This window comes from Erpetoichthys calabaricus, chromosome 2 (assembly GCF_900747795.2).
Source record: "Erpetoichthys calabaricus chromosome 2, fErpCal1.3, whole genome shotgun sequence".
NCBI lineage: Eukaryota > Metazoa > Chordata > Cladistia > Polypteriformes > Polypteridae > Erpetoichthys > Erpetoichthys calabaricus.
The window spans coordinates 162,522,472-162,540,813 of record NC_041395.2 but is presented as its reverse complement, the minus strand read 5'-3'; the positions used below and the strand labels follow the sequence as shown (position 1 = coordinate 162,540,813).

The 18,342-nt window shown below is 40.2% G+C and overlaps 2 protein-coding genes across 4 annotated transcripts in view; one reads left to right on the top strand and one right to left on the bottom strand.

Annotated features, from left to right (window-relative positions):
- Positions 1-18,342, top strand: part of LOC127526866 (uncharacterized) — a 345,966-nt gene that overhangs the window by 168,463 nt on the left and 159,161 nt on the right. The window lies entirely within an intron of this gene.
- pld1a (phospholipase D1a) overlaps positions 1-18,342 on the bottom strand; it is a 287,428-nt gene that overhangs the window by 121,499 nt on the left and 147,587 nt on the right. For all 3 annotated transcript variants that reach the window (XM_028794711.2, XM_028794710.2, XM_028794714.2), the window contains 2 exons: positions 5,952-6,118; positions 18-163 (listed from right to left, as the gene is read on the bottom strand). In XM_028794711.2, coding sequence (XP_028650544.1) covers positions 18-163; positions 5,952-6,118 — 313 coding nt within the window. The remainder of the gene's footprint in view (positions 1-17; positions 164-5,951; positions 6,119-18,342) is intronic.

The window sequence follows — 18,342 nt, the reverse complement described above, 5'->3', positions numbered from 1 at the left end:
AGCAAAACATTATTTACCTTCTTGTTGGGATGGGGATTCTCATTAAAGTTTTATACGTAACCAGCTCCCGGTGAAGCTCGTGAAAGTGCTTCTCCTTCCTTTTCACCTGCCACATAAACCTGCCATGCTTCAGTTCAATTGTGAAGACAGTTGACTGTGGGGTCTGGAGGCAAATGAAGAACACAATGCATTAAAAATCAATATTTGTCACCTTGCTTTCAGAATTCTTTGTGATAGCACCCAAGAACAACAAAGGGATCTGCAAATTCCTTCTCTTTTCAGAATTTTCCAGATGTGTAACATGGGTAGACAGAAGGCAGACAGGAGGAGACACATGTAACAAAAAACATTAATACCTTCTTTAACAAATAACTTAATCAATCCATTTGACAGGTTTCTGAGTTAGTATAGTGACTCTTAATTCCAACATTCTTTCCAACTACTTTTAAAAGCAAGAGTTCTTAGAGTACATCAAGCTGCACTGAATGTTTTATCTTGATTCTATATTCATCGATTATTTTTTTTCGTACCCTCTTATGCCAATAATGGGTAGAAAGCCGCTAGAGTTTAAGTATGTGTGCATGTAAACTGGAAGCAAACTCAATAGGATAACAACGTATTATACTACCTAAAATAAGAACAAAAGTCCAGTTTGTTTGTGAGAACAGTGGAAATTTTTCACACAGTAAGAATTTCTAAAAGTAGTCTACTAGGCCTCTTTCTCTGTTCTGTTGCCCTTTTATGTTTTACTACAGTATATGTCAAAAATCATGATTTTATTCATATAGTTGTTTCAATGGTGCAAGAATAGGACTTAAATGTTTACTATGATTTACTTCATCTTAACTGTTTTTTTGAATATTGTATTGACTGTTCTTGACTGGATTGTGTTTTATCTATTGTAAGTTAAGTAACATTTACAAATAAAAAAGAAGGCTCTTTGAGGTCTTCCTGAATTGATTATTTTTTTCTCTTTTGATGGAGCTCCATGCAACTGTTGTTACGGTTCTACCTTTGTCCAGAAAAGGTTTCATAAGCTTTATGACCTTAGTCTTTCTCCCGTGGGGCGACTGGGATCTTTTCCCGAATAAGATCAAACAAAGTTGCGTAGAGTGTGACAGGAGCTCCACCTGCTAAAGTCTTTTCTATATCAATTCACATCCACCATCATTCTCAGTCACGCACACCACTCACACCCACGTCCACAGTTTTCCCAGCCCCAGTCACATTTACGTACAAGATCTGACACTGTTTTCAAATAAAGAGGTGGTATAACAAAACAAGTTTGTTTGTTATACCACGTCTTTACCTGAAAACATCGTCAGATCTTGGGTTTTTGATTTGTGGGAGCATGAACGTGAGTGAGAGAATAAAACTGAAAGAAAAAAACGGATAACTTTGACAAATACTTTAAATTTACCGCAGCTGTTACAGATGCAAATTAAATGTATGTTTTTATTGTATAACATTAACAAAATGGTGAATTTGGGAAGCAGGTGGTGTTGAACCCACGACCTCTTGATTGGGACTCAGCAGTTCTTACCATTGTACCACATGTTGTACAGCCTACCCTAACCTGCTTTCTTTTTCTTCATTTATATTCTTGAATAAAAGGGCACTTGTTTTGTTACACTTGTACCTTTTGTGAAAGTGCTTATTTGATATTTGGACTTCAGGCTCCACACATTATACACTTCATGTCTACATTTTCTCAATTATTACTAAAACATGAAAAACGTTTCTGTTTTAACGATATGATTACATAGATTGTTGTAGACACGTAACACACATGCATATATTCCAAATAACCATATATTATTTACCATGTACAACTCCAGTATATAATGTGTGAAGACTGAAGTCCAAATATCAAATAGACACTTCACAAAAGGTACAAGTAAAACAAAACAGTGTGCTTTTATTCAAGAATATATGAATGAAATCAAAGAGGATTCATTTATACAGATGTGATATATATGTTAGTAAATTATAACAATTATTGTTCTGTTATCTTATCATTTAATATTATTTGGGTGATCTTTGGGCTCCAGTCATTTAAAAAAGAGATTATATTACTAAACTGAGAAAAAAGCTTTTTAACTAAAATATACCACTCTCTTTCCTATAATCAAATAATGATAGCATGTCCAGTCATTGTACAAAATTAACTTTGATAGAAAATTTGACTATTGGCAAAACACACTTGACAGGACGAGGGGAAAATATTTTCCAAGAATGTCAGCTAAACCCTAAACTCCAAAGCTGTGACGAAACAGCAGATAAGTACCATGCAAATAAAAAAAGAATGTAATATCCCATAGGAAATTTCACACAAGGTGGCAATGGTCCTGCCTCACTGTGAAGACAACGTCTCAGTTGCAAAATAGATTTATCTTAACAATTATCTCCAAAGCAGAAGTTAATAAAGGTGCAGGTTAATGCAAGCACGCCTGCAAAAGAAGATAAAGCGTATGTGGTGGGAAAGAAGATCTCTATCTTAGTGTATGAAAGGTGCTTTCCTATGCAATCATCCTGACCACCGCTGTTAGTGAAGACAATTAATTATACTATAACAACCACCCTAAATACCTAAATTCAGCCGCATTCATTCATTTGTAAATACAGAAAGAGGATGTGCTGATTATATTGCTAAGCCGTGATGTGTTACATGCTTCACTGTACTATAATCTACAGAATGACTTAATTAAATCTGTAAACAATTCTACAATGACACTTTAAAGAGTCTGAATCATAAATTAAATGAGCAGATAGTAGCTTATCATCATAGCATACAATAACAAGTCACCATCAAGAAAGTCCGCCAGAGTCACCATACAATATTGACAAGCCTGTTCCTTCCATCTAATCTGCACTATTACATACAAAATTTAGTCACAGAAATAATTAATAAATAATTTGTGAACCCAAAATCAAAATCCAAAGAATGAAAATGAAGACACAATCGTGGCTATAGTTAAGACAAAGAGTTCCAAAAACATATAATAAAATGCACTCATACAATCAACAAAAAAAAACTATGCAACAAAACTATACATAATACACAATTACAAAATGAATATGAAAACAAGTTATTCAGGAAATCAATGTCTCCTTATGACTGTCAATCTGCTTAGTATACACATCAGATTGTTCTAATAACATAGACCCCCATCCACTGAATGTCGGGAATGTATTTCCATTATTAAATATGTATAAATGATTACTTTAAAACACCATTTCAAGCATATATAAAATAAATAATTCATTTTGTTAAGATCATTGCAAGCAAATATATTGAATTTAAAAATCCAAAATGCAAATCTGTTTAGCTATTGGTGGTTAATACCCTGTGTCAAAGTGTAGCTTGATGATTTTGAACACTATGAACTGTGATTTCTTGATTTGTTCATTTACAGTGCATCCGGAAAGTATTCACAGCGCATCACTTTTTCCACATTTTGTTATGTTACAGCCTTATTCCAAAATGGATTAAATTAATTTTTTCCTCAGAATTCTACATACAACATGAAAAAAGTTTACTTGAGGTTTTTGCAAATTTATTGAAAATACAAAAATTGAGAAAGCACATGTACATAAGTATTCACAGCCTTTGCCATGAAGCTCAAAATTGAGCTCAGGTGCATCCTGTTTCCCCTGATCATCCTTGAGATGTTTCTGCAGCTTAATTGGAGTCCACCTGTGGTAAATTCAGTTGATTAGACATGATTTGGAAAGGCACACCTGTCTATATAAGGTCCCACAGTTGACAGTTCATGTCAGAGCACAAACCAAGCATGAAGTCAAAGGAATTGTCTGTAGACCTCTGAGACAGGATTGTCTCGAGGCACAAATCTGGGGAAGGTTACAGAAAAATTTCTGCTGCTTTGAAGGTCCCAATGAGCACAGTGGCCTCCATCATCTGCAAGTGGAAGAAGTTCGAAACCACCAGGACTCTTCCTAGAGCTGGCCGGCCATCTAAACTGAACGATCGGGGGAGAAGGGCCTTAGTCAGGGAGATGACCAAAAACCCGATGGTCACTCTGTCAGAGTTCCAGAGGTCCTCTGTGGAGAGAGGAGAACCTTCCAGAAGGACAACCATCTCTGCAGCAATCCACCAATCAGGTCTGTATGGTAGAGTGGCCAGACGGAAGCCACCCCTTAGCAAAAGGCACATGGCAGCCCGCCTGGAGTTTGCCAAAAGGCACCTGAAGTACTCTCAGACCATGAGAAAGAAAATTCTCTGGTCTCATGAGACAAAGATTGAACTCTCTGGTGTGAATGCCAGGCGTCACGTTTGGAGGAAACCAGGCACTGCTCATCACCAGACCAATACCATCCCTATACAGTGAAGCATAGTGGTGGCAGCATCATGCTGTGGGGATGTTTTTCAGTGGCAGGGACTGGGAGACTAGTCAGAATAAAGGGAAAGATTACTGCAGCAATGTACAGAGACATCCTGGATGAAAACCTGCTCCAGAGCGCTCTTGACCTCAGACTGGGGCAACGGTTCATCTTTCAACAGGACAACAACCCTAAGCACACAGCCAAGATATCAAAGGAGTAGCTTCAGGACAACTCTGTGAATGTCCTTGAGTGGGCCCAGCCAGAGCCCAGACTTGAATCCGATTGAACATCTCTGGAGAGATCTTAAAATGGCTATGCACCAACGCTTCCCATCCAACCTGATGGAGCTTGAGAGGTGCTGCAAAGAGGAATGGGCGAAACTGGCCAAGGATAGGTGTGCCAAGCATGTGGCATCATATTCAAAAAGACTTGAGGCTGTAATTGCTGCCAAAGGTGCATCGACAAAGTATTGAGCAAAGGCTGTGAATACTTATGTACATGTGATTTCTCAGTTTTTTTATTTTTAATAAATTTGCAAAAACCTCAAGTAAACTTTTTTCACATTGTCATTATGGGGTGTTGTGTGTAGAATTCTGAGGAAAAAATGAATTTAATCCATTTTGGAATAAGGCTGTAACATAACAAAATGTGAAAAAAGTGATGCACTGTGAATACTTTCCGGATGCACTGTAATGACAACTTATTATAAACTATTAGAGTGTTATGATAATATGATCCATTTTTTGATTTAGACCTTGCTACCTTTCTGATCACCTCGTTTACAGAACTGTTCACAGAAGTAATTACAGTAGTTCATTCCACAGATTCTCATTTATAACACTCTGAGACTACTAGTGTATATTGTCTGGCTGTAGTGTCAATTAATCATTAATACGGGTTTATTGTTGGCTATGCTTTCTAAAGGAATGTGAGAAACCAAAGCAAGCTAACAAATGATTAATTAAATCATTAATGAAATGCCACTCAGAGTTGCCAAATGCATGAGGCTGGCACAAAGCTTATTCAAATAACACTGTATAGTTAATTAATTTGCCCACACTCCTTGGTCAGAAGGCTATTACTGTGCATGAGAAGTGGTTTCTGGAATCTGACAATAGTATCCTGCACTGCAGAAAAAGAACAGACAGTTTTGGATTAAAAATTACTTTTTTCACTTGATTTACTGTATCTTCTTCCCCTGCTATTTTGACTGTAAGGTCAAGATATCAAGCTCTAAGAGTAAAAGCTTTCATCTACTTTGGTCCTTTGCCAATTATCTTTCCAATATTGCTATCATCTTACACAATGACATTCAAGAGAAATTAGCAAATGGGGCTGTCTTGGCAACTGAAATGCTAACTCTCTTCTTTCAAAGTCAAAGTCACAGACCTCTTATCATAAAGCCATGAAAATTGTAAACAAAAGTAGCCCAGTCTGTCCGGAATTTTTATACCGACCAAATGCACATTAGCATGCATATATTTTGTGAATGAACAGGCCACACATCACATCTTTGCACATACTGTTACTATTTTTTATTTAGCTATCTCAAAACGTAGACATACACCATTTTCCTTCTGAAAAAGAGGAGTAAAAGAAACTCTGACCTTTGTTGTGTTTCTCTGTAGTTTCAATTTAAACCGGTCATGAGATCCTGAGGTAAAACGTTCTGCTTCCAGAACTTTAGCTGTGATTGGAACTCCAGCAAGAAAGACTTTGGTATTTGGGTCCTTAAATGCTTTTGTTTGATATATTGCACTGAATGGATGCCCATCTAAAAAAGAGAGATATAAGGAATAAAGTGTTTTACTGGTTTGTGACTTGAGACAACACTCTTGATATGACAAAAGGACACATCTGCCATTTCTTCAAGAATCCACTGTACTTTTCTTTGCACCGTGTTTAATAGAGAGTCGTCAAGAGCCCAGACTGCATGTAGAAATGTGATGATCTTAGAAAATTGAAGCCACAGGTGATTTTGGGGTTGGTCTAAAATATCAGTTAGTTATTTTTATGTCTAAATAATAACCAAGAATAGCAGTTTGAATAATCATAGAACATCATACACAGAATATATATGGACAAATGCAGTATGCCACCTCAAACTTACAACGTCATGAAAAAAAAGTGAAAAGGTAAATTCAATTGTCTGTCTTTCAAATGTAAATAATGCCTATGTTTGTGAAAGTTCTTGGTGTGTTGCTCACTATACAAAGGTCATACTTAGTAATAACTATTAGTTAATTTATAGTTTTTATATTTCTCACACACACAACTGTTAAAGTTATTAGGATTTATTAAAGGGTTCCTTTCTTTTTATTTTTAAATACAACTTTTTTTCTTTTCCAAAATGTAGTTTTAGAAGGTTTTATAAAATAATGATAAGTGCTATTTTGAACATGCTCTTTAGCCTGGAGTAAAATAACTAATCAGATAATGAAAACTATGATAATTCACTATCCATATTACTAACCGAGAATGGTAAACCGGAAGTCACAGACCCAGGTACACGGCGATGGACGCAGGAGACATACTGCGCAGGCGCCTACAGCGCACGTCTCATAAACCGCAAGCGACGTCTGATCCACCGCGAACGAAGGAGTCACGGCTCAAAAACGAAAGAGCTCAACTAACGTAATTAAGAAATGAAGCAACGACGCGCCCATAGCTAACAACTAATGACACAGCCACACAAAAAAGAGGATTCTGCGCTGCACCCCAGAGTCAAATGGAAGAGGCTATGGAGGCCCCACAGGTCCACAAAGATAGTACGGAAGGCGCGGGAAAGTACGAAAGTCGCAGGCGCCTACAACGTGCTTCTGAACTAAACGTCCACACTACACAGCATGGTCCACGCGCTTCTAACACACCGCAAGCATAAACACGAGAGAGTAAAGAAACCCCACAGATCCGGACTCCACAACATATGTGAATCACATTACAGTAATACAATATTAAGCACATTACATTAATACAATATTGACAGTACAACCACAGAAAACACAGGCTAACCGAAAATGGTAAACCACGAGCCCGCCTGGATAGAATCAATGAACGCAGGCGCCTACAACGCGCGTCTGAAATGCCGCAAGCAAAGCAGGCACGGCTCCAAAAAGAAAGAGCTCGACTGACACACGTCTACACTACACAGCATAGTCAAACCCGACATAGTATGGAAGGTGCAGGCGCCTACAACGCGCTTTGAAAGCACCGCAAGCAAAAACCCGAGACAGTACAGAAGCCCCAAAGATCCGGACTCCACAGCATATGTGAATCACATTACAGTAAGACAACACTATAAATACTCACAGAAAACACAAACAGAAGAGGCTTCAGCGTCCCTCCCCACAGTCAAACCAGAGAAAGTATGGAGGCCCCAAACGTCCACAAAACACAGCATAGTCAAACCCGACATAGTACGGAGGGCGCATGCGCCTATACACTGCAAGCAAAGGAGCCACGGCTCAGAAAGGAAAGAGCTCAACTAACGGAAATAAGTAATTTTAACAGTACGTGCAATTATCCATATTACTAACAGTAAACAACGTATAACTAATGGAGTCACGGTCACGGCTCCAAAACGAAAAACACCATTAACCCGGCCGGATTACCACAACACAGTCTTAACCAACTTTATGTAGCCTTCTCAAGAGAGTATAAAACCCTACACGTCCACACTACACAGCATAGTCAAACCCGACATAGTGCAGAAGGTGCAGGCGCCTACAACACACTTCTAAAGCACCGCAAGCAAAAACCCGAGATAGTACAGAAGCCCCGAAGATCTGGACTCCACAGCATATGTAAATCACATTACAGTAATACAACACTATAAATACTCACAGAAAACACAAACAGAAGAGGCTTCCGCGTCCCGCCCCACAGTCAAACCAGAGAAAGTACGGAGACCCCAAACGTCCACAAAACACAGCATAGTCAAACACGAGATAGTACGGAAGGCGCATGCGCCTATGCACCGCAAGCGAAGGAACCACGGCTCAGAAACGAAAGAGTTCAACTAACGGAAATAGGTAATTTTAACAGTAAGTACAATTATCCATATTACTAACAGTAAACAACGTATACCAAATCAACAAATCCCAAGGACAGACCATGGACAGAGTCGGCCTTTACCTCTCTGAGCCTGTATTTAGACATGGACAACTTTATGTAGCCTTCTCAAGAGTTCAGCATGCATGTGACGTTAACGTCAAGAATATAATAACTCCATACCAAGGAAAACTCATTCAAGGACAAAACGCCATCTTTACTACAAATGTGGTGTATGAAGATATCCTTTGTGCGTCATCTACACCTTTACACTCCAATATATCTCATACATAGATCTGCGCAAACTCAAAGACATTCTATACTTACATAACATAACAATTAAACTGCTATTGTCATTTACAAATATTACATAGACCTACAGATGTCGTGACGGTGAACATGATACATATGTAACAATTACCAAGACAGACAATAATCTCTTTCAAATCTATTGCGGGTTACCCAAGACCAGGGGTTGGCGAGCGAAGTATTAGTCTAAACACTTCAAAAGCTTTCTTAATATTCTGACTAACATTATATGCCATAAGCATAGGTAACATATGTATGACAAGCATGTGTTAAAATGCTTTAAATGTTATGAATTAAAGCCTGGCGGCACGGTGGCGCAGTGGGTAGTGCTGCTGCCTCGCAGTTGAGAGACCTGGGGACCCGGGTTCGCTTCCCGGGTCCTTCCTGCGTGGAGTTTGCATGTTCTCCCCGTGTCTGCGTGGGTTTCCTCCGGGCACTCCGGTTTCCTCCCACAGTCCAAAGACATGCAGGTTAGGTGGATTGGTGATCCTAAATTGGCCCTAGTGTGTGCTTGGTGTGTGGGTGTGTTTGTGTGTGTCCTGCGGTGGGTTGGCACCCTGCCCGGGATTGGTTCCTGCATTGTGCCCTGTGTTGGCTGGGATTGGCTCCAGCAGACCCCCGTGACCCTGTGTTCGGATTCAGCGGGTTGGAAAATGGATGGATGGATGGATGGATGGAATTAAAGCCTAGAAAGGAGTCAGAAATGGGAAATTGTAATACCATGATTTATTGCACATAACACTGATGTTAAAATTGCAAGTTAATGTTTAACATCTGATGAAGAAATAGACAACCATAAGTGAAAAATAAACAAATAAATAAGCCCAGTCATAAACTACGCTGGTTTAATTTTTAAAGTCATGTTATGATTAGACATAGAGGAAAAGATAAAAGTGCTGATGTAATGAAAGAGGGCTCTACTGGATTCTGTTTGCCCTACCAGATAAATAATCTTGGCAGTACGCTAAAAAAAGTTGGTAATGTCTTTTGGATTCTTATATATAAAGTGAAAATATTTGTTTTTGGACTCCCTGGTTTGATTATTTCTGATAACTTTTGGAAATTTCCAGCCAGTAGCATCAAAGTCTATATTGGAGATCTGCTGCATTTTATTAACTTTTGTACTGAGTGTGGCAGATGGCTGGGACCCATGCCCGGGCGAGACGCCCCTTTGACAATGGATCCGGGGGAGCAGTCACAGGAGGCACACTACATCCCCAGAACACTTGTTGGCTGCCCCCCTGGGTTGCATCAGGGCCAATATTTTGGAATACCGGAGCTCATTCCTGTTGGGCTCCATGGCCATCGCCAGGGGAAGCTGCACGGGCTAACGAGCCTGTCTAGGTGGGAATGCAGCCACACCCAGAGGTGCAGCCAGAAGTAAGGCAATGAGCACCTGCAGCACTTCTGGGTGGGCTATAAAAGGGGCCAGCAACCACCACTCCAGGTGCCAGAGGAGGAGGCGGAGGCGGCGGCGGCTGCTGCTGCCTGGGAGGAGAAAAATGAGTGGTTTTTGGGTGTTTTTGGAACTGTGTTAGGGCTGAGGGACACGGAAAAGACATGGCCCCCAGCTGAAGAAAAATTAAATCTTTTTGTTTTATTTTACGTGTGCCTCTGGTGTCAGTCTGTGTCGGTTCGGCGCCAACCAAGCGCTTCTGCCACATGAGTCATATAATATGAAATGTTTTTCATACCAGGTATTATATGGATCTTATGTTTGCTTGATTTACTAAGTATATGTGGGGAAAAAGATGAAATACATTGTCTTTACGGAAATAAAGTACCCAGGAGACAAAATATGCCACTCTGTGTTATTTCATTTGGTTATTCATTAACATTACATATTTTAAATTAATAATAATTTCTGCTTAGTTTAAGTGTAAATACGTTTTTATTAAGCATCTCAAAAACTATAGTTGAAGTAAATGACAACAGGGATTGTTTAAAACAGCTAATACAGCTGCTTAGTGTAACATGGCTAATATTAGAACCATTTTAGGTTATTCACGGTTTGCTTCACCTTCTCATGACATCTAGGTTAGGGGCACAGAGTAATGGAGACAGGTCTGCAAACTTTTTATTCCTCAAAGTAACTTCTCCATTTTTCTCAGGTGGAGAACAGAAGGAATTGGCAATGATCATACTGTTACTGGAACAGAGGAATGCAAGGAAAGCTCATTGAGAGCAAAACTGAATAAAACTTCCTCTTGTCATGTGACACAATCATCAATGATAAAAGGGGCACCCGGAAAAGTTAATTCACTTCTGACAAGGAAAGAAATACTTCTATCCTGCATAGTGTGTAATTTAGGCATCCATTGGGCAGTAGTCCTGTGTATTTCTTACAGAAGCAGGACTTGGTTTCCTTATCAGAGATAATTATTAAGGCCTAGAGAGGCTCAAACAGACTTCAATTTTGCGTTAATTTAAAAAAATAAAATTTAGTTTTATTCTAGTCTATTTTGTAGTGAGGTTACATGAACAGAGTGTTTTCTATTTATCTCCAATGTATAATTCTTGTTTTTCTCTGAAGAAGGAGAAGAGGGGGGAGATGTGTCTGGAGGAAAGAGGAAAGGAGGGAGGTTAAAGAGAGTGGAGCTGAGGGTAGGAACTTTTAATGTTGGCAGTATGACTGGTAAGGGGAGTGAGTTAGCTGATATGATGGAGAGAAGGAAGGTTGATATATTGTGTGTGCAAAAGACTTAATGGAAGGGGAGTAAGACCAGGTGGATCAGAGGTGGATTTAAATTATTCTATCTTGGTGTGAATGGGAGGAGAAATGGGGTAGGAGTTATTCTGAAGAAACAGTACGTCAAGAGTGTTTTGGAAGTGAAAAGAGTGTCAGACAAAGTAATGATTATAAAGCTGGAAATTGGAGGTGTGATGATGAATCTTGTTAGTTCATATGCCCTGCAAGTTGGGTGTGCGATGGATGAGAGAAGATTTCTGGAATGAGCTGGACGAAGTGATGGACAGTGTACCTAAGGGACAGAAAGTGGTGAATGAAGCAGATTTCAATGAACATGTTGGTGAAGGAAACAGAGGAGATAAGGAGGTCATGGGTAGGTATGATGTCAAGGACAGGAATGAAGAAGGTCAGACGAAAGTGGATTTTGTGAAAAGGATGAGCATGGCTGTGGTGAATACGTATTTTAAGAAGAGAGAAGAACATAGGGTTACGTACAAGAGTGGAGGAAGATGCACAAAGTTAGATTATGTCCTATGCAGAAGAGTCAGTTTGAAGGAGGTTAAACACTGCAAAGTGGTGGCAGGGGAAAGTGCAGTCATATGATGGTGGTCTGTAGGATGATGTTGGAGATCAAGAAGAGGAGGAGAGTGAGGGCAAAATCAAGGATCAAATGGTGGAAATTGAAAAAGGAAGACTGCAACGTTGAATTTAGGGAGGAGGCAATAATAATTATAATACATTTTATTTATTTTTATTTGACACCCACTGCTCGCCCAATCTACTTGGAAAGGGGTCTCTCTTTGAACTACCTTTCCCAAGGTTTCTTCCATTTTTCCGGGAGTTTTTCCTTGTCTTCTTAGAGAGTCAAGGCTGGGGGGCTGTCAAGAGGCAGGGCCTGTTAAAGCCCATTGCGGCACTTCCTGTGTGATTTTGGGCTATACAAAAATAAACTGTATTGTATTGTATTGCATTGTATTTATATAGCGCCTTTCCCATGCTCAAGGCACTTCACAGAGTTTAAAATAGAATGGCAGGGTATACAGTATATAGCATTGTACAAACCAAATAAATAAAGATTAACACAGTAAATTCAGAGAAAAAGCCTAACAGACAACATAATTGATGGTCTAGCACACAAACATACAAGTTACATGAGCATCTTGACATAAAGGTAAACAGACAAGGGTAATAAAGTCAAGTAGAGCTAAAAGCCTTCCTGAACAGATGAGTTTTGAATTGTTTTTTAAAAGAATTCATGGAGTCAGCTGATCTAATTAATTTCGGTAGGTCATTCCAGAGTCTGGGCGCTATACAGCTGAAGGCCCTGTCACCCATGGAGTGTAGATTAGTATGGGGCACAACAAGATTGCCAGAATCAGAGGACCTTAGTGGGCAGACAGGCACATAGTGATGAAGAAGGTCACTGATGTAGTTTGGCGCAAGGTCGTTTAAGGCTTTATAGGTTATTAGTAGGATTTTATATTCAATTCTGTAAGACACAGGGAGCCAGTGAAGGCGGAGCAGGATGGGTGTTATGTGCTCGCTGTTGCTGGTTCGAGTAAGGACTCTTGCAGCCAAGTTTTGAATAAGCTGGAGCTGTGATATAAGATTAGACGGGGCACCTGCCAGCAGCGGGTTACAATAATCGATGCGGAATGTGATAAAAGCATGGACAAGTTTCTCAGCATTAGAAAAGGAGAGGAAGGAACGAACACGGGATATGTTACGGAGGTGAAAGTAAGTTTCTTAATGTGGTTTATGTGGACGGAATAAGAAAGGGAGGAATCAAAAATGACACCAAGATTCTTTGCAGTAGAGGCAGGTCTGATGAGATCACTGCCAAGATGGACTGGGAAGGAGCTCATTTTATTAAGTTGCACTTTAGTCCCAATTTGCAGGAGGTCAGTTTTGTTGCAATTTAATTTTAAAGAGTTCTGCTCCATCCAGGTATTAATTTCATTGAGGCAGGTTGTGAGTTGAGAAAGCTCTGATGAAGTTCTACTTTTAACATTGAAATAAAGTTGAGTATCGTCTGCATATAAATGATAACTCAGTCCATAGGTACGAATAATATGGCCAAGGGGAAGCATATAAATACAGAAGAGAAGAGGGCCGAGGACAGAGCCCTGAGGAACTCCTTGTGTGACTGGCGCTGAGCTGGATCTGCTGTTTCCAAGACTAACAAACTCTTGCCTATCAGTCAGATAGGACTTGAACCACTGGAGGGCAGTGCCAGAGATACCCAGCATGTTCTCCATTCTGGACAGTAGAATGTCATGTCTGACAGTGTCAAATGCTGCACTGAGGTCTAATAGAATTAATATGCTGGTTTGTCCAGAGTCTGCTGCCATAAGCAAATCATTGGTTACCCGTAGCAGAGCAGTTTTACAGCTGTGCTGGGCCCTGAAATCAGACTGAAAGGGTTCCATCAAATTATTGGAAGTTAAGTAGTTAGTAAATTGGGAAACTACAACACGCTCAAGAGCTTTTGACAGAAAAGGTAAGTGGGAAATAGGCCAAAGGTTGTTAAGATTGTCAGCAACAAGACTACACTTTTTTAACACTGGGGTTACAGAAGCGATTTTAAAAGTGATTGGCACAGAGCCTGTGTCAAGGGATGAGTTTATTATTGTTGTAACAGTCGGGATTATGGCATGAAAGCAGGATTTAAGTAGTGTGCTGGGGATGGGGTCCAGTACACAAGTAGTCGGTCTCATCTTACAAAGCAGGTTATTAACAAACGCAGATGTGACTTGTGAGAACTTAGAGAAAGAACTGGATGGAGTGGGAAAACAGGAAAAGGTATAAACAGATGATGTATTTATGTTAGTTGAATTATTTAGATCTTTAACTTTGTTACGGAAAAAGTGGATGAATTCCTCACCGACTTCAGTAGAAGAGGTAGTTGGGCCAGATGCGGGTTCGATTAGTTTATTAACTACAGAAAACAAAACCCTTGGGTTATCGTGGCCACTTTCTATTATTCTGCCATAATGAGTGTTCTTGGCAGCAGTTAGTGCTTCTCTGTAAGCTCTTTGGTGGTCAGAGAAAGCCTGGATATGAACAGTGAGGCCAGTCTTACGTGACATTCTCTCAAGGCGTTGGCCAGCTGCTTTCATAGATAGCAATTCTGAATTATACCAAGGAGCTGAACGCTTAAAGGAAAACTCTTTAAGTTTTAAAGGTGCTGTTTTATCTAATGCTGAATGAAGGGCTGTGTTATAGTGGTCAAAAAGACTATCTAGTGTTGACGGAATAGGTGCACACAGTAAAAGATCAGAAATGGATCCAGAAAGGATAGAGGGACAGATATTTTTAAGGTTTCTGCAAGAAATTTGTTGTTTACAGATATGAGGAGGGAGAGATAATGAGACAGTGAAAAGTACTGCTCTATGGTCAGAGAGTCCCAAATCAGTGCTGTAAATGTTGGCAACAGATAATCCAGAAGTACAGATCAGATGCAATATATGACCACCAGAGTGGGTGGGAAAATCAACATGTTGTGTCAAGTCAAAACAGTCCAATAAGGATAGGAATTCATTTCTCAGTTTAGATGTAGTAATGTCATTATGGATTTTGAAATCACCAAGAAGGATAATTCTCTGAGAGTGAGAGCTTAGGTGGATCAAGAGTTCAATCAGATCGGATAAGAAGGATGCATTGTATTTTGGAGGACGATAAAGAACAATGAGTGAGACAGGACCTGGTTCTGTTATTAGTTTAAGAGCCAGGCACTCAAAAGACAATGGACAAGACAGGCACTGGGTGGCAATGAAGAGTTACCAGACAGCTGGGCAACTACAGCAGAAGTAGTAAGTGTGACAGCAAGAAGGGTGCTTGGCAGGACATATAGACAGAGTAAGGAGGAAAAGGAAACCTGGTGGTAGAATGGGGAAGTACAGGAGCGTATACAGAGCAAGAGGATGGCGAAGAAGTGGGATAGTCAGAGAAATGCAGAAAGTAGACAAGAGTACAGTGGAACCTCGGGCCACGACCGTAATTCGTTCCAAAATTCTGGTTGTAACCCGATTTGGTCGTGACCCGAACTAATTTCCCCCATAGGATTGTATGTAAATACAATTAATCCGTTCCAGACTGTATGAACTGTATGTAAATATATTTTTTAAAGATTTTTAAGCACAAAAATAGTTAATTATACCATAGAATGCACTGTATAATAGTAAACTAAATGTAACAACATTGAATAACACTGAGAAAACCTTGAACAGAGAAAAGTAACATTGCAAGAATTCACACTATAGCCTTACGAACCGCTCGCTGTAAACACTTTTGTTTTTAATGAGTTTTAAGCACAGGGAAAAACATGAACATTTGAAAAATCCGTAATTTAATAAACAACCAAGAAAAGTAACATTGCAACAATGCACGCTACGAACTGATCGCTGTAAACAGGAGTGAAGTGGAGGTTAAAATCTAGTAGAAAAAAGTCTTCATTAAATACAATGAGGTTAAAACAATGCTCGAATCAGTCTTTTTAAAAACAAGCCTGGTCCATTCTTTAACTGCCTTCTCGGCCTTATGCAGCCAGCCCTCTATCTCGCTCGCTCGCTGCACAGGGAATGCACAGGGAGAGACTGAACATGAGCAGAAATCATCAGAGCGTACAAACCGGAAGGGAAACTGGCTTGTTTGTCACCCGAGTGTGTGGTCATGAACAGATGCAAAAGTTTGGCAAACTGTTTGGTCGTAACCCGATTTGTACGTGGTCCGAGACGTTCGTGACCCGAGGTTCCACTGTACATGGTGATAAGGTGCAAGGTAAAAAGAGAGGTGGCAAAGGCTAACGAAAAGGCATATGATGAGTTCTATGAGAGGTTGGAGACTATGGAGGAAGAAAAGGACCTGTACTGATTGGCTAGACAGAGGGACCAAGCTGGGAAAGATGTGCAGCAGGGTAGAGTGATAAATGATAAAGATGGAAACATACTCACAAGCGAGGAGGGTGTGATGATAAATGAAGAGAATGAGACAAAGAGAAGATTGGATCATGTGGAGATAGTGAATCAGAAAGTGCAACTAATTAGCAAGGAGGAAGTAAGGACAGCTATGAAGAGGATGAAGAATGGAAAGGCCGTTGGTCCAGATGACATACCTGTGGAAGCATGGAGGTGTTATGGGAGATGGTAATGGAGTTTTTAACCAGATTGTTTAATGGAATCTAGGAAAGTGAGAGGATGCCTGAGGACTGGCGAAGAAGTATACTGGTACCGATTTTTAAGAATAAGGGGGATGTGCAGAGTTGTAGTAACTACAGGGGGATAAAATTGATGAGCCACAGCATGAAGTTATGGGAAAGAGTAGTGGAAGCTAGGTTAAGAAGGGAGGTGATGATTAGTGAGCAGCAGTATGGCTTCATGCCAAGAAAGAGCACAACAGATGCAATGTTTGCTTTGATGGTGTTGATGAAGTATAGAGAAGACCAGAAGGAGTTGCATTGCGTCTTTGTGGACCTGGAGAAAGCATATGGCAGGGTGCATCAAAAGGAGTTGCGGTATTGTATGAGGAAGTCATGAGTGGCAGAGAAGTATGTAAGAGTGGTACAGAATATGTACGAGGGCAGTGTGACAGTGGTGAGGTCTGCGGTAAGAGTGACGGATGTATTCAATGTGGAGGTGGGATTACATGAGGGATCAGGTTGACAGATGAGATGAAACAGGTGTCCCCTTGGACTATGATGTTCGCTGATGACATTGTGATCTGTAGCGAGAGTAGGGAGCAGGTTGAGAAGACCTGGGAGAGGTGGCGATATGCTCTGGAGAGGAGAAGAATGAAGATCAGTAGGAACAAGTCAGAATACATGTGTGTGAATGAGAGAAAGGTCAATGGAATGATGAGGATGCAGGGAATAGAGTTGGTAAAGGTGGATGAGTTTGAATACTTGGGATCAACAGTACAGAGTAACGCGGATTGTGGAAGAGAGGTGAAAAAGAGAGTGCTGGCAGGGTGGAATGGGTGGAGAAGAGTATCAGGAGTAATTTGTAACAAACGGTTATCAGCACGAGTGAAAAGGAAGATCTACAGGATGGTAGTGAGACCAGCATTGTTATATGGGTTGGAGATGGTAGCACAGACCAGAAAGCAGGAGACAGAGCTGGAGGTGGCAGAGTTAAAGATACTAAAATTTGCATTGGGTGTGACGAGGATGGACAGGATTAGAAATGAGTACATTAGAGGGTCGGCTCAGGTTGGACAGTTGGTAGACAAAGTCAGAGAACAGAGATTGTGTTGGTTTGGATATGTGCAGAGGAGAGATGCGGGGTATATTGGGAAAAGGATGTTAAAGATAGAGCTACCAGGCAAGAGGAAAAGTGGAAGGCCTAAGAGAAGGTTTATGGATGTGGTGAGAGAGGACATGCAGGTGATGGGTGTGACAGAGGAAGATACAGACGACAGGAACATATGGAACAAGATGATCCACTGTGGCAACCCCTAATGGGAACAGCCGAAAGGCATATATATATACAGTGCATCCGGAAAGTATTCACAGCGCATCACTTTTTTCACATTTTGTTATGTTACAGCCTTATTCCAAAATGGATTAAATTCATGTTTTTTCCTCAGAATTCTACACACAACACCCCATAATGACAACGTGAAAAAAGTTTACTTGAGATTTTTGCAAATTTATTAAAAATAAAAAAATTGAGAAAGCACATGTACATAAGTATTCACAGCTTTTGCCATGAAGCTCGAAATTGAGCTCAGGTGCATCCTGTTTCCCCTGATCATCCTTGAGATGTTTCTGCAGCTTAATTGGAGTCCACCTGTGGTAAATTCAGTTGACTGGACATGATTTGGAAAGGCACACACCTGTCTATATAAGGTCCCACAGTTGACAGTTCATGTCAGAGCACAAACCAAGCATGAAGTCAAAGGAATTGTCTATAGACTTCTGAGACAGGATTGTCTCGAGGCACAAATCTGGGGAT